We start from the raw sequence: 15,441 nt of genomic DNA on the forward strand, positions 1-15,441 counted from the left end.
GAGGTAGTAAGAAAAGACTTCATGACCTATGGTCTAATTGAAGGTTTGGCCCTTGATAGAGTGAATTGTGAGACAGGATTCATGTAGCCAACCCCATTTAATTGGGATAAGGCTTACAATGATGATGATTTAATACAAGTACGTGTGATTCGAGACAGCCTAATCTACATAATATATGCCCCCACAAAGTTACAAATTCTGATTCATGCATGTTCCTTCAGTCAAAGTCAGATTACATAGACCTGTTTCAAATGGTGGAAGAAAGGGGGATTCGTTTGTTTCCTGTTGAGGGTCCAAAACACTCTTCAAAGTCTTCCAGGGGATGCAGGGAGTTGTTGAATCTAGGGGGTTGATCCTGAAGAGGATTTAGATGCCATTCCTCGAAGTGTCTGAAGGGTTAGAGGGGTTAGGGCAGTTTCCCCATGAATATATTTTCCTGGAATGTTTGAGGGTTAGGGTGCCCCCAAAAGCATGTCCTGGTTAAAGATATGTACAGACGTTCTAAGGCTAGCATCATTGTTCTTCAGGAATCTAAGCTTCAATCAGCTAATAGAAGCTTAGTGGAGTTAGTATGGGGTCATAACGGTGGGGACTACATGGCCTTAGATTTTATAGGCTCGTCAAGTCGTGTTCTGTTGGGTTGGAATCCTTCCTTTTGGTGCAAGGAGGATAGTTGGGTTGGCTTGTTTTTGGTCCATGTGGTTTTCCGGTAAGTGTCTTCCAGTTTTAGGTGGGTATTCTTGGGTGCATATGATCTGAATCATCTGTTGCCCAGCCCTTCGGGGAGGAGTTATCCTTTGTTTACGACAGATGGCAGCTTCACTGGTGTTTAGGGGGAGACTTTAATGCGGTTCGGTTCTTGCATGAGAAGTTGAATGGGGTTAAGGTGTCCCGTAGTATGCGGGGATTTGCAGATTGGGTACTTAAGCATCAGCTAGTTGATCTTCCAATGGGGGGTTATTAAATGGGGGGTATTAAATATTCTTGGTTGAATGGTCAGGCTCCTCCTACAATCTCTCTCTTGGATAGGTTATTACTCGGGTGCATGCAAAAGTTCCCCTAGTCCCACCAGCATGGCCTCCCAAATCCTATTTCAAACCATTGTCCCATCTTAATGGAAGTTGAGGAAGTCAACTGAGATCCCAAACCCTTCATATTCGAGTTAGTCTAGCTTGAAGTTGAGGGGTTTCGATCCTTGGTTATCGAGTGGTGGTCCTCTTTTGAAGTTCGAGGTAATGCTGGCTTCATCTTGTTCAAGAAATTGAAGCTGTTAATCTCTTCATGGAAGTGTGAAGTTTATGACCTCAGGGAGCAAAGAGATGGACTCGTTCCTGAGTGAAATTTGGATGAAGGCGGCTTTCTTTCCAAATCTAAAAAGAATCTCTAAGATAAGTTATCTTCCGATTATTCTTCTAGTGTTAAAGAGTTGGAAATCAAATGGCATCAATGCTCAAGGGCTGTTTGGCTGGCAGAGGGCAATAAACATACCAATTTTTTTAGTGGAATTGTCAACGCCCGAACTCATGCCAATTGTATTTCCTCTCTGACGGTGAATGGTAAAAGGTTTGTCAATAAAAATTCTATCCATGAGGTTGTCATTGATTTTACTCGGTGTTTTAATTAGCGATAGCATGTTGTGTAGCATTCAGCCCTTTGTGGCATGTAGCATAAGTAGCATAGCGTGTAGCGTAACACAATACTTTTATTTTTTAATTTAAAGATAGGAAAAATATGATAAATGGCAAGGAAAACTTTTATATGTGTGTGTGTGTGTGTGTGTCTAAAAGATGGTTCATTTTTTTAAGTATAAGCATGTTCTAACAAGTTATTAATTATCATTTATTAAAAGCCAATCCACATAAACCAAATCAAATCATTATCACATCAACAACTTCCTAAGCAAAACACTTTAATTAATAATGTCTAATTGAAACCACAAGTATGAAAAGAAATTAAAATCCCACAGGTTGAGAGTATTAAGTACAAAATACAAAATACTAATATCATTTATTTAAAAAACGTAGCATATCTTACAACCCCTATAGTGTATGCTACAGGGGATTTATGCAATTTGCCAACACTACGGACGCTATTCAAAACACTGATTTTAATCCACTTTCTAATTAGGGCTAGGAAAGGCCTCTGATTGATGATTTACCCTTTGATTCCATCTCTCCAAAGGAAGCCAATAGCCTCGAGATGCCTATCTGAATTGAGGAAATTGGGGATTCAGTGTGGGGATTAGGGCAGGATAAACCTCTGGAGCCTAATGGCTTCCCGATTGCTTTCTTCCAGTCCTTCTGGGATTTAGTGAATTCGGAGTTGTTGGCCTTTTCAGAGGATTTTGTAGCTTCAACAACGTTGTCTCTCGAGCTTGGGTGCACATTCCTAGCCCTCATCCCTAAGCTTGATGGTGCAGACAATCTTTAAATTTTAAATAATAAAAATTTATAATTTAAAAAAAAAAAAAAAAAAACCCATTAGCCCTTTGGGTAGCCCTTATAAGATTCTCTACATTGTTGAGCCAGCAATTGTGGGGTGTGCTATTCTGGGGTTATTTCTCCTTTTCAAAGTGCTTTCATCTCTGGAAGGAAAATCATGGACAGATTGCCTAAGAATGTTTAGATTCATGCTTCAAATCAGGTAAGGTGTAATCTATAAATTGGACATGGTAAAGGCACATGATCATGTTGACTGGTCCTTTTTGGATTACTTACTGAGATGGATGGGCCCTAAAGAATGTCTCGTAAGTAGAGAGAGAAACACGAAACCAGGGAAATTCAAAAGCGTAGCCATTGGCGAAAGTTTTTCAAGAAACAAAGGAAAATTAGCTCCAGCAAATAGCGAAGAAAGAAAGGATGACAATGACACAACCGGTTGGCAATAGGTTCAACTGAGATCGTCTCAACTAGGAAGAAGATTAAGGGGCTTATGGAATATCCAACTCTGTACATCGTTAGATTTCTAGAGGGATGGCTCCCAATCAACTTCTCATGGGTCATGGGTGTTCGACAAGGTGGAATCATATTGGATGTCAACATTCCTCAAGAAAGGGATACTTCTCATTACCGAGGCTTTGCATTTGTGTGTATGAGCTCCGACGACGAGGTCAAAAAAGCAATCAACCTATTACACGGTAAGAGTTTCAAGGGAACGAAACTTTGAGTCTAAACGGCTTGCTTCAGTCCAGAAGTGAAGGATAGAGAAAGGGAATTGATGAAAAATCACAAACATCCAACCTGTAGACAAAACAAAATGGGTACTAACTACTAAGCCAACCCAGCATCCTTCCTTTCGAAATGTCAAAATTACAAACGGAAGTAATACTTTGTTTAGGGGGTGTTTGCTTTTTCAATTACAAATGTAAATAACGGTAAGTGGTTAATAATTGCTTTTAAAGGGTGTGTGTTTAAAGTGGGAAATACATAAGTAATTACACCTTGAAAACAGCACCTAAAAGTATGAAATGGAACGAGGCTTCGGCACCATCAAAATTCTTGGGTCCCACAGTGATGCATGTATGTGATCTACACCGTCCATCCATTTTACTGTCTCATTATAGGGCATGATCCCAAAAATGAGGTAGATTGGAAGCTCAAGTGGACCACACCACAAGAAACAAGGGGTTTAGTGACATCCACAATTCAAAATCGAAACCTTTGTAGGGCCCACAAGAATGTGTCTCTATCATCCAACACGTTCATAAGATCACACTAACATGTATGAAGGGTATACACAAATATCAGCTTGATCCAAACCTTTCGTGGCCCCGAAGAAGGTTTCAACGTTAGGCATTCAATTCCCACCATTTCCTATGGTGAGGTCCACTTGAGCTTAAATTTGCCTCGTTTTTGGACTCATGCCCTAAAATGAGCTTGCAGAATAGATGGACGGTGTGGATAAGATACAAACATCATGGTGGACCTCACAATTTTTATATGTGGGACTAGTGCGAATTTAATTTTCTAGGCTAGGAAGCTTTTCAAACAAGCTCATTGTCAACATCAACCTTGAGATCGATGTCGTAATTACATAGGTAAATAATCATTGTCCATTTACCGGTAAATACATATGTAAATGAAAAAACAAAAACCCCCCTTAAAGATGCGGTAGTGGGCCAGTTATAGGGCAGAAGCAAAGACGATGGGGATGAGGCTCAAAAACAAGCTCAAACCGAGAAAGAAGGCATTGTTACCACCTTCGAGAAACTAACACCTTATATGAAATGGATCTATTTGGAAGACTCTGGCAACGGACCAGTGATCCATGAAAGGCCGGAAGTAATTGAGAAATCCTCAGAATTGTTGCAATGGTTTGTGCTGGCAGAGACCAAACCCGACGCAACTATTTTGCAAATTAATGGACAATTAGGCAATATCGGAGTCCTAGAAACTAATTTATCTATCAAACCCATTAACACGCATATGGTGTGGATCTACTTCAGGACAGATGAGGGGATAAACAAAACCCTAATGGGGGGGTTTGACATTCAAAGAGGGCCCAATCATATCCGTCAAAAGGTGGTCAAAAAACACCCACTTTAGAACGGAGACTGTCTAGTTCTTAGTTTGGGGAATCTCGATGGAACATTGGTTCCGTGATATCTTCATCGCCATAGAGTCATCTCTGAGAGTGTTGATTGCTATCAATCCGGCAACGAAGAACAAAGACGAGATCGGGGTGGCCAGACTGTGCATTAGAAAGAAAAGAAGTATCATCGACCCAGAATTTATCAAGGTGGTGGTCGCAGGGGAGCTACTTCTAAAAGTGTGAAGAGAGAGCTCTTAGGGAAATCTGAAACGGCGGAGAAGTCTGGAGAAATCGTGAAGGCAGTACGTCGTCAGCGACACCCACCTTCAACAAGGCAAAGGATGAAGGTGCACCAATTCTATCGTATGGCATTCCATGAAATATTTCAGTGGACAAGTGTAACCATCTAATTGGTGAGTTAGAGGTAGGTAAGAGCCGATCGAATGAGATTGTCGCATGTCGATGGGCAACATTAGCTATATACTCCAGCCTAAACCTACTTTTAACTCCAGGCTCGGATCTAAATTAACCTAGCTCGAACATCGTTGGCACATCCAAACAACTTGGGAACTCGGCTCAAGAGCCATGGCATGATGATATTGGTTCTAAGGTTCAATCCGAGCCTCAGACCTATTCCAAGCCTACATCGACACCCGAACCTATCAGAAGGAGAGAGAAATGCTAACTCTTCACAACACGTACGCCTTTGCTTCTAATGAGGTGTTGCCGCGTGGCAAGGGACTGGATCTCGAGCTCACGCTCATCTCTCGTGCAAGAGAAGCCTCTTTTGCGGCACATGTGCCTATTCTTCACACAAGAAACCCATTAGCTCCTCTTATTTCATTAAAGCCTGCTCCTCTTGAAGATTTCTCCTCCTGCAAATCCGGAGACTTCTAAAGTTGAGATGGCTCTCTGTTGGTGCAAGGCAAGACCTGATCTTGAAGATACTTTGGGTAATTCAAGCAAAGAAGCTCCTTCACTAGAGTCCAACCAAATTAATGACGCAAGAAACTGAGATGACTATTGGGACAACTTTTTAGGCTCCGACAATGAGTCTAACGTTGACGACATGCTAGAAGAAAAGGCACCTCTAGCTGTGGAAGCCGCTAATCCTTAGAGATGCTTGCTTAAAGAGGCCCCGATTGTAACTCCGTTTTGCACAACGAAAGTATCGAAAAGGAACACGGCAAATTCTCTTTCCAAGATTCCAATGAATCTTACCGGTATCATTGAGCCCCTAAAAGAGGCGCAGATCAACTGATCTAAGGACATGCTTCAGACGGTGGGAGGAATGATCGATATGTCGTTTGGCGTCAAAAAAGATGTATACAATTTCATTCAGTTTGTCAAAGGGAAAGGAGCTCAAAGGATCGACAAAGAACAGTTGTCGAAGGTGAGAAGATCTCCTAAGGGCTGGAGAGAGCTTCTGAGCTTGAAGTGTTCAATTAATTACAATGCTTCCAGTAAATCTGGTGGAAGCAAGTGGGCTAGAATGAGTAGAGTTGGTGATCAATGTTAATTCTCTCTCTTGGAATGTGAGGGGCTAGGTCGCAATCTGAAGAGAGCCCAAATCAGAAAGATTTGTAAGAAATCAAAGGTTGATATCATCGCGTTACAAGAGACCAGGCTCTAGTCATTCGATAGAGGTATGTTAAATTCCATTTGGGGATTTCCCAACTCTGATTGGGTGGCTTTAGATGCATGCGGTTCTGCAAGGGGAATTGTCATTGCTTGGAAAATAGAAGTTTGGAAACTAGTGGAGAGTTTTTTAGGCTCTTTTTGTGTCTGTGGTTTTTCAAAGTTGCTCCTCCGATTTCCTTAGGGTTTTCATTGCAGTATATGGCCCTTGCTCTCGTTCTATTCAAGACCAATTATGGGTTGAACTTTCCTCTGTCGGACAGATTCGGGGCTTTCATTGTTTTCTAGGTGGTGATTTCAACACTAAGATTTTCTTATGAAAAGTTTAACGAGGGTCCATTAACCAGTACCATGCGGAGATTTTCTGAGTGGGTGGTACATCACGACCTAATGAACCTGCCATTAGGGGGTATAAAATTCACGTGGACCAACAATTAGTCGAACCTGATCCTCTCAAGGTTGGATAGGTTTCTGGATTCTGAAGATTGGATCAAGAAATTCCTTTTAGCAATTCACACAAGTCTCCCGAGCTTGATATCCGATCATAGGTCGATTATCCTAGAAGTGAAATATGAAAATCAGGGACCAAGACCTTTTAGATTTGAGTCAACATGGCTGGAAATGGATTCAAGGAGTTAATTTCGGAATGGTGAATTGCACTCAAAGTTGAGGGATACACAAGGTTCATATTAAGCCACAGGCTCAAGATGTTAAAAGAAAAGATTAAAGCCTGGAAAAAGGAGGTTTTGGGTGCTAGAGAGGCGGGTCAGCTTTCAGAAGAGGAAAAGATTAAAGCTATCAACTAAATACTCCTCTTTCTCTAAAGAAGAGGAACTCAAATGGCGCCATCGATCTAGAGCTTTATGGTTGAAAGAAGAGGATAAGAATACCCGGTTCTTCTATAGTATAATTAGTGCCCGAGCCCGAGTTAACAAAATCAACAATTTAGTTGTTGATAGTGTTCGAGCTACAAAAGAAGCCCGGATATGTGATTCCATTGTCCGATTCTATAGAAGTTGGCTTTCCTGCAATAGTTGGAGGAGACAGAGGTTAGATAATCTTACCTTCCCCCACTTATCTTTAGAAGATGCAGATTATCTTGAGAAACCTTTTACAGAAGAAGAGGTTAAATTTTCTCTCAGCACTATGTGCGGAGACAAGGCCCCCGATCGCGATGGTTTCCCGATGTTGTTATATCATGGACTTTATGTTTGAATTTTTCGACAGAAATCGCCGTCTCTCTAAGGACCTTGGAGCCACATTGATTGCCCTTATCCTTAAGATCGAAGGGGCGGATGTGTTAAAAGATTTCACACCAATTAGCCTTATTGGAAGTCTGTATAAGATCCTAGCAAAAGTTCTCACCATAAGATTTAGAAACATTCTTCCAAAAATCATCTCAAAAAATCAAGGCACCTTTATAGTAGGCAAGTGGATTCTAAATACCACCCTAATAGCCCCATGAGTGTATCAACTGCAGACATAAAGAAGGAAAGAGCAGCTTAGCGCACAAGCTCGACATTTAGAAGGCATATAACCACGTTGATTGGGAATTCCTAAACTATATGCTTCAGAGGTTGGGATGCTGCCACAAGTGGAGAGGTTGCATTCAAGCTTGCATTAAATCTTCATCTTTCTCCGTCCTCATTAATGGGTCAGCTATCGGTTTCTTTCGGCCTTCTCGCAACATACGACAAGACGATCCTCTATCTCCATACCTCTTTGATGGGGACATCACGCGCGCGCACGCCGCCCCCTACACACGTACGCAGGGAGAGGGAGGGTCCCACCATCAATGACTCGATGACGACATCCAAGGAGGGCCTCCTGGTTAGAAGACGGAGTTTTGATTCAAAGAGTGGGCCTAATAGTCAAGAAGAGCCCATCATGGGATCTCATGATCGTGGCCCACTAGTCGGATTAAGTTCATACTTTAGGTTTTGCTTATTTATATTGTTTAGAACATCATGAACGCTTTAGATTTCTTTGATTGGTTTTTATTTTAATTTACTCCATCGCCAAGTAATAGGTTGCACACATTGTGCAAGTTTTGGAATATAGGGTTTTCTTATAAATAGGCACCCCTTGTAACTCTTTTGATTCATTGAAGATTAATAAAAATTCTGCGTTTTCCTACTCTCCGAGTTGTGAAGCCTAATTGGGTGCGAAGCCCTCCCTTCATCGAAGGACTAACTACCGTGGTGCGAAGCCATATATATCCTGATCCGCCCCTATCTTCTATCATTCATACTTCCCACCTTCTTTCATTCATATTTCTATTCTCCTACAATCATATACGCTTCAAATCCATCTTCTATTGCAGCTGTTTTTTTCTCTATAGCAGAATTCCAGATTCTAGCCCTGCAGGAGGGCTGAAACTTCAGCGGAGCACCACGCACAAACCATGCATCGGATCAAGCTGAGATTTGGGAGTTTTATAGCCCATCTCTGGCCGACCAGGGCCAAGGTGGCCTTTTTCTGAATAGTGGGCCTCACACATGTGCGGCTGTGATCACACGCACGTGCGTCTAGGCCATTGTTGTTGTCCGCGCGCAGGAACTGTCTTCCGGTTCAGGTTTTCTTCTTATTTTACCCTCTCATACCAGTTTTTCATAACCCTAACCCTTGATTGCATTATCCTTAATTTATTTGCCCATTTTCTCACCCTAGGGTTCCTTGAACTGAAATTAGTGAATCCCTTGGATTAGAGACTGATTACTGTGCATGTGTGAATGATTATTTCTTATCTTTGAGTATTGTTTGGTTCATAATTTTTATTGATCCAGCCCTAACATGTGTAAACCTAGACCCACATAGATTCCCCTTAATTGAATGTTTGGATTTTTGTGTGGGATATGGAATTTGTGTAATTGTTTCTAAACTAACGTGATCTTAAGCCTGAAATCTTGCACATCATATCTGAATTTCATGTCCTACATCACTCTGTTAGTCAGAGAAGCTTTTAATAGGATACTCCACAAAGCCGAGGAAAATGGCCTAATCAGTGGTTTCAAGGTAGCGAAGGCAGGGGTACGGATTAGTAATCTTCAATACATGGATGCTACAATCCTCTTTTAGATGCGAATATGATGCGGTCAACAACCTTTGAAAATTTATAATTTGCTTCAAACAAAGCAGTCTCGAGTCTAACTGTTAATACTTCTAAATGTGAAATGTTGGGAATCCATATCAATTAAGAAGATCTTATTTATATGGTGAAGGTCTTTGGGTGCAAAAGAGGCTCCTTCCCCTCCATCTATCTTGGTTTGCCCATTTGTATTAGTAAACCGGCAAAGCATATTTGGGACAAGGTTATCGAAAGAATCGAGAGGAATTTATCTAGTTGGAAGCGCTGATATCTCTCATTGGGTGGCTAGCTAACTCTTATCAAAATAGCCTTCTGCAATATGCCAGTATATTTTTTGTCCCTCTTCAAATGCTCAAAATAAATGATAGATATGCTTGATAAGATGAGAAGAGATTTTCTGCGGAAAGGGAACAAGGACAGAGAAAAGTTTCATTTGCTCAAATGGGACAAAGTCTGCAAACCAATTAGCGTAGGAGGAGCCAAGCTGAAATGTTTACAGCTTATGAGCATGCTCTCCTTGGGAAGTGGCACTAGACATTTGGATCTAAAGTAGGCAACCTTTGGAGGGAGATTCTCATTTCCAAATACGACACTCAGAAAGGTGTGACAGGAGCATACTTCCTCTGGAGCATAAAAACTTCATCTCTTTATCACGCCTCAAATGTTTGTAAAACCTATCATGTCTATTGAGCTCTTGTTTAGCAAAGGAATTTCCTTTTGTCTTGGAAAGTGGAATCGTATTCAATTTTGGGAAGATATTTGATGTGGCGATAGTCCTCTGCAGGATCTCTTTCCAAATTTGGCTTCTCTTGCTCTAGACCCATTCATAACGATGGATTGTTATTTCTCTCTAGTTGGTGGGACAATTGTCCGCAGATGGAGACTTACATTGCTAGCTATTATGTGGTTGATTTGGTTAAAAATGAATAATCATACCTATTAGAATCTTAATAGTTCAACAATGGTTATTCATAATCGGGTCCGTTTCTATATAATTGGTTGCCATGAGGTTGTTTCAAGCAGGGTCTGTGGTGGGGTTGTATTTTCCTTTTTGTTGTATTAGTTTTTCTTTTGTTTTGTTTGTTGTCAATTTTCGCTCTGGCCTTAATAGTATTGCTATATCTTTCAAAAATATATATATCATTAAGAACAAAAGAAATAATGGAAAGTTCAAGGGGAAAAACAATAGCATACCTATCAAGTATCTTGAAATACACATTGTGGGGCATGAAATCACTAGCTTTAAAGCAACTTCTTTGCAAGTGCAGTTGGGCACATGATGGCACCGCAGCCCATTCCGCCATTTGAAAAAAAAAAAATGCACGTCCCTTTGCCAACTAATGCATTCTCTTAATGGTATAGTTACCAACAACTCCCAATTACATGTACATAATCAACTCCTGCACTGAGGCGAATAAATAAATTAATTTTGTAACATCAATGAAAATTTAGAAACTACAAAAGCACAATATGATATTAAATAGTCTAGAGTTTGCATATTATAAATAAGATCTAGGTCACAAAAGCTAAAAAGAATAATGAATACAAAATTGATGTTAACTAAATAACCCACCGCCTACTTTTCTGTTTTGAATCATGCAATCAAGATTATGGATCATGTGCAATCCAGATTGCTATTTTTACCGGTCTGAAATCATATTTTTAAACTCTTAGTTTTGATTAAGGTCATGTAAATTTATATTTAGAACGTTGAAATTTATGCTTTGGTTTATGCATTAACATGCACATATTACAATACTTTGCATGCAAAATCTAAAAAAATAGCATTTATCGCATATCAATTCATATACGAACCTATATTGCATATGCTTATGTCATGTTTGCATACTGATACACCTAAAAATGAGTTCATTTTAATTAACGGGAGTATGACATATGCGACACACATGAATATAGAAGGTATGAAGAGAAAAGAGGGGACAAAGATTTGAGGGGAAGGGGTGCGGCACTGAAGACGCTTGCATGCCTAGCATAGGTACCCACCAGGTCACTTCTCTAAAGCGGGTGGAACTGCGTAACGTGCATGAAATCCACCCCATCCACTAGGAGCATCACCCATTGTTTGGCCTTAATCAAGTTGATTCAACACTCATGCAGCGCCACTATAAAATTATACCTAAGAATCTCTAAATTCACCCGGTATGACCCACCTGAGTTTGGGAATACCGTGACTTTTGGGTAATTCTTTCAATCCTGGTGAGGCAGATCAAATGAATGGATTAGATGCCATGTGAACTCCATGGTTGGCCCCACACAAAACCAATGGTAGGCATCACATCCCAACTTTTTCCGAATGTGCGGCCTACTTTACTTTTTGACGGTCATGATTTTTTATTTCCAACAATAACATAAGGCAGCAAACATGGTGGGTGAGTTGGATCTTATGAAAGTTCTACCCCAGGAGAGAGATTCGGAGGGAAGTTGTGAGCTACACGTCGAGAGAAAGAAAGACAGCTCAAAAAGGGTTTTCAATGGTGGGTGACTCTTCCTCACTTTTTCCATTGCTTTGACCTACTCAAATTTTAGACTTGCCTTTTTTGGGTTGACATCCTAACATGATATGGTTAATTAGATGTATGGAGTAGATGTCACACAGCCATCAGGGTGGGCCCCACAAAGGTTTTGTTCCTCAGCGTCTCTGATGCTACACATTCATTGCAGGCCACATGCAAACAGAAAGCAAAGTCCAAATGGGCTACTTGCAAAAAAGTGGAAGCGGCTGGAATCCAAGTTGTTGAGATTAAGGAGGGAAATCTGGATTGTCCCTTGCCAAAGGGCTACATTTTCTAAATGATAACTTTGCCCTCGTTGTGAAGAGTAAATCCCTTTCTTGTCCTCCCATAAACAAACCTCCAGAGGCACCCTAAAACAAATATGAAGGGCAAAACTGTCCAAGGCTGCTTGCGTTATACATAGTAAACATTATAGATAAGAGATATTGATCTCTAATAAATGATGTGTTCGTGTTAACAGTAATTGTTATTAGAGATCAAGATCACTTAGCTATCATTACTGCTAACAACAATAAGATTAACTCATTTTCAGGCGTCTACCAAGTGGCGCCCTAGTGTATATACGGGAGCAACCGACATGATAATGCCCAAGAATACCACTTATTGGAGCTGCATACCATTTCCATACCATATACAGGAGTAACCTATGATTCGAGTAACCTAATAAAACTAGCGTCCTGAAAGAGGCTAATACCATCCATTTTTAATACACCAAAATAGGCTTCAGCATGCGACACAAAAGTTGAGTTGATGAAATCAACTCAGCAGGAGAAACGTGTGGTCGATCCAAACCATCCAAATTGTAGGCCCCATTTCTATAGTGATTGCCTAAAAAAATACACCCAGCCAGCTCAACGAAGCCAGCCCCAGCTGGACCAGAGTTCAGCAACAGGCAATCAAATCAAATCCAGGATTCCTTCATCTCTTTCTGACAGGAGATCATATGATCGCGTCCATGCACACGTTCACCATCTATGTGGCATGCGTGCCTACTCAATCAAGACCATACATACTGTAGGTGCATTGATTCAACCTGATCAGACGATCCTAACTAACCATTACGCCGAGCATGGCACGGTCTAAATTAGTTCCCACAGATTCTTCAGAATCATCGTACCGAACGAAAATCGTAGAATAGAAAACAACGGGACAATCCACATCAGAAGAACGTCATTCTCATCTCGATGCAAATGAACATGAATCGAAACCGCGATTCAGAACGATGGAATTCAATGTCCAGATAAAGAAACAAGAACCCTAAATCTGTTATCAATGAACTTACGATGAAACGAAGAAAATCCACCAAATGCCGGAGAGATGCGGAGATGCGACTTCTTCTGGTGAGTGGACAGATGCTGAAGGAAGGGAAGCCCTGAATCTTTTGAATTTTCTGAGAGAGATTTGGGGAAAGGAGGGGAGAGAGAAGAATGCGGAGGAGAAAGAGACAGGAGAGGTATGAGATTTATTAGGGTTTTGGAAAGAAGGGGATTGGATTTGTGCGTACCAGGTTTTTCATTGTTTCAGGGCCCGCTCGTACTCTTTCATTTCTTCGTGTGCTTCTGAAAGAAATGCAAGGCGGTTGCGGTTTGGCGAGCGACCCCAACACCGGCCAGCTAGTTAGCGACAAAGCGCTATGGGCCCACCATGTTGTATGTGTTCTATCCACGCCGTCCATCCATTTTTTCAGATAACTTTCGGGCATGAGCACAAAATTGAGGTAGGTCCAAATCTAAGGTGGACCACGCAATATGAAAACAGTGTAGACTGAGCGCCCATCAATAAAAACTTCCTAGGCCTACTGTAATGTTTATTTGGTATCCAACCTGTTGGTAAGGTCACACAGTCCTGGACGAAGGGAAAACCCAAATATCACTTGATCCAAAACTTCTATGGCCCCAAAAGTTTACAACTTTAAGAGTTCAATCCCCGCTGCTGTTTCGACTGGTGTGGTCCACCTTAGATTTTTATCTACAGCATTTTTGGGCTTATGGAATAAAATGATATAGAAAAATAGATAAACAGTGATCTAGAAAAATAGATAAAAAGTGTGGATAAAACACATGGATGCATGGTGGGTCCTACGGTGCTTTGGCAGCAGCTAGCTGGCTGGTGTTGGGGTCACTACCCAAACCGCGTCCACGGCCAGAGGCCTTTCAGATAGGGTGGCAATGAGCCAGATTTGAGCGGGGCCAGTTTACTTCCGGACCGTCCAAGACTATAAAACCCAACGCCCCAGTATGACGTGGACCTAGCAAACGGGGCAAGACCTAGCCTAGTGAATTGGTTAGACATTAGTTGGGTGTGCGGCCAAGGTGATTTATATATGCCATCCCAATCAGTACATTCTGAAAGTCAGGTGGACCACACCATTGGGAATGATGGGGATGTGATACCAACCATAGGTTTTTATGTGGGGTTTGTATCATTCATCGAGTATATAAAAGTCGGACTGAACCTAAATTCAAACGGCCTATATGCTGCCAACTAAAAAGGTTTTAGTAAAAGAATTTATAAATTTACCTATGTGTGGGCCTGATAGGAGGCTCTTATCAAGTAGATATTCTGTATGTGCGGTTAAAATGATGCTTCTCGCCTGATGGATGGAGTGAATTTACAGATAAAACATGACGGCCCCATAGAGGTCGGCTGTTTTTGGGAGCTGCATAAATAGGCATGGTAGAGGATTCCATTCCCTGGGCGCTTTCAAGCGATAACAGCAGCTACTATCTTTCGTAGTCACCGGGCGCGGATTCAGTCAGGTTCAGTTACGATGTGGCAGTGGGCCCATTGATGTATGGGTTGCATACCCTTGCCATTCATCCATTTGAATCCAAAAATAAGACAGATCTAAATCTCAGGTAGATCACACCACATAAACCGTGATGATTGAACGCCTAAACTTTATAAGTCCACCGTAATGTTTATTTGCCATCCAACCTATTGTTAAGGTCAAGCGGACTTAGATGAAAGGAAAATACAAATATCAGTATAATCTAAAACTTTTCTAGCCCATAATAAGTTTTCAACAGTCAATTGTTTCCTGTGTTGTTCCTATGTCTATGCTTAACCTTAGATTTGGATTTGTCTTATATTTTACTCATGCCCTAAGCTAAGCTAGAAAAATATATGTGCCATTTGAGTATACAACACATACATCAAGGTGGTACCCATGGTATGACCAGACCGAATCCGGCTCTGTAGTTAGCATGACTTTCACTTGTATAGAGCGAACTATCTCACAATTGTGAAAATTGAGATAAGGACACCCAATGTTAAAATCGTCCATTTTGCGTGGGGTACTGTATATGACATCAATAGATTTTCCTAAGACGGCCTCGTACATGAATTGACCTCGACATTCCAAAACTCAAGTCGGCTAATAATGTGAAAAATGAATCAAGACATTCCAACACTCATACAGTTCAAAACAGTGTTAAATGTTAATTCAGAGGCTATGATTTTACACTATTATTTTGTTGCTAACCTTATGGTTATGGACTAGCTTTTAGGGCTTGTTTCAATTTTTAAATTTTCAATTCTCGGAGAGCCCGGGTAAATAAATGGCTGATCTCATGTACATAATAAATAAATAGATAAAAAGGCTAGGCATCTCTAGAGTACCATAAATGTACATGTGTGCATACGCACGTG

The 15,441-nt window shown here is 41.0% G+C and overlaps 1 protein-coding gene across 1 annotated transcript in view; it reads right to left on the reverse strand.

Moving 5' to 3' along the window:
* LOC131247003 (uncharacterized) overlaps positions 1–13,367 on the reverse strand; it is a 28,775-nt gene extending 15,408 nt beyond the window's left edge. The window contains exons 1-2 of the mRNA XM_058247450.1: positions 13,073–13,367; positions 10,451–10,656 (exon numbers count right to left, since the gene is read on the reverse strand). Coding sequence (XP_058103433.1) covers positions 10,451–10,560 — 110 coding nt within the window. The 5' untranslated portion in view covers positions 10,561–10,656; positions 13,073–13,367. The remainder of the gene's footprint in view (positions 1–10,450; positions 10,657–13,072) is intronic.
* Between the last annotated feature and the right edge of the window lie 2,074 nt (positions 13,368–15,441).

This window comes from Magnolia sinica, chromosome 5, assembly GCF_029962835.1.
Source record: "Magnolia sinica isolate HGM2019 chromosome 5, MsV1, whole genome shotgun sequence".
NCBI lineage: Eukaryota > Viridiplantae > Streptophyta > Magnoliopsida > Magnoliales > Magnoliaceae > Magnolia > Magnolia sinica.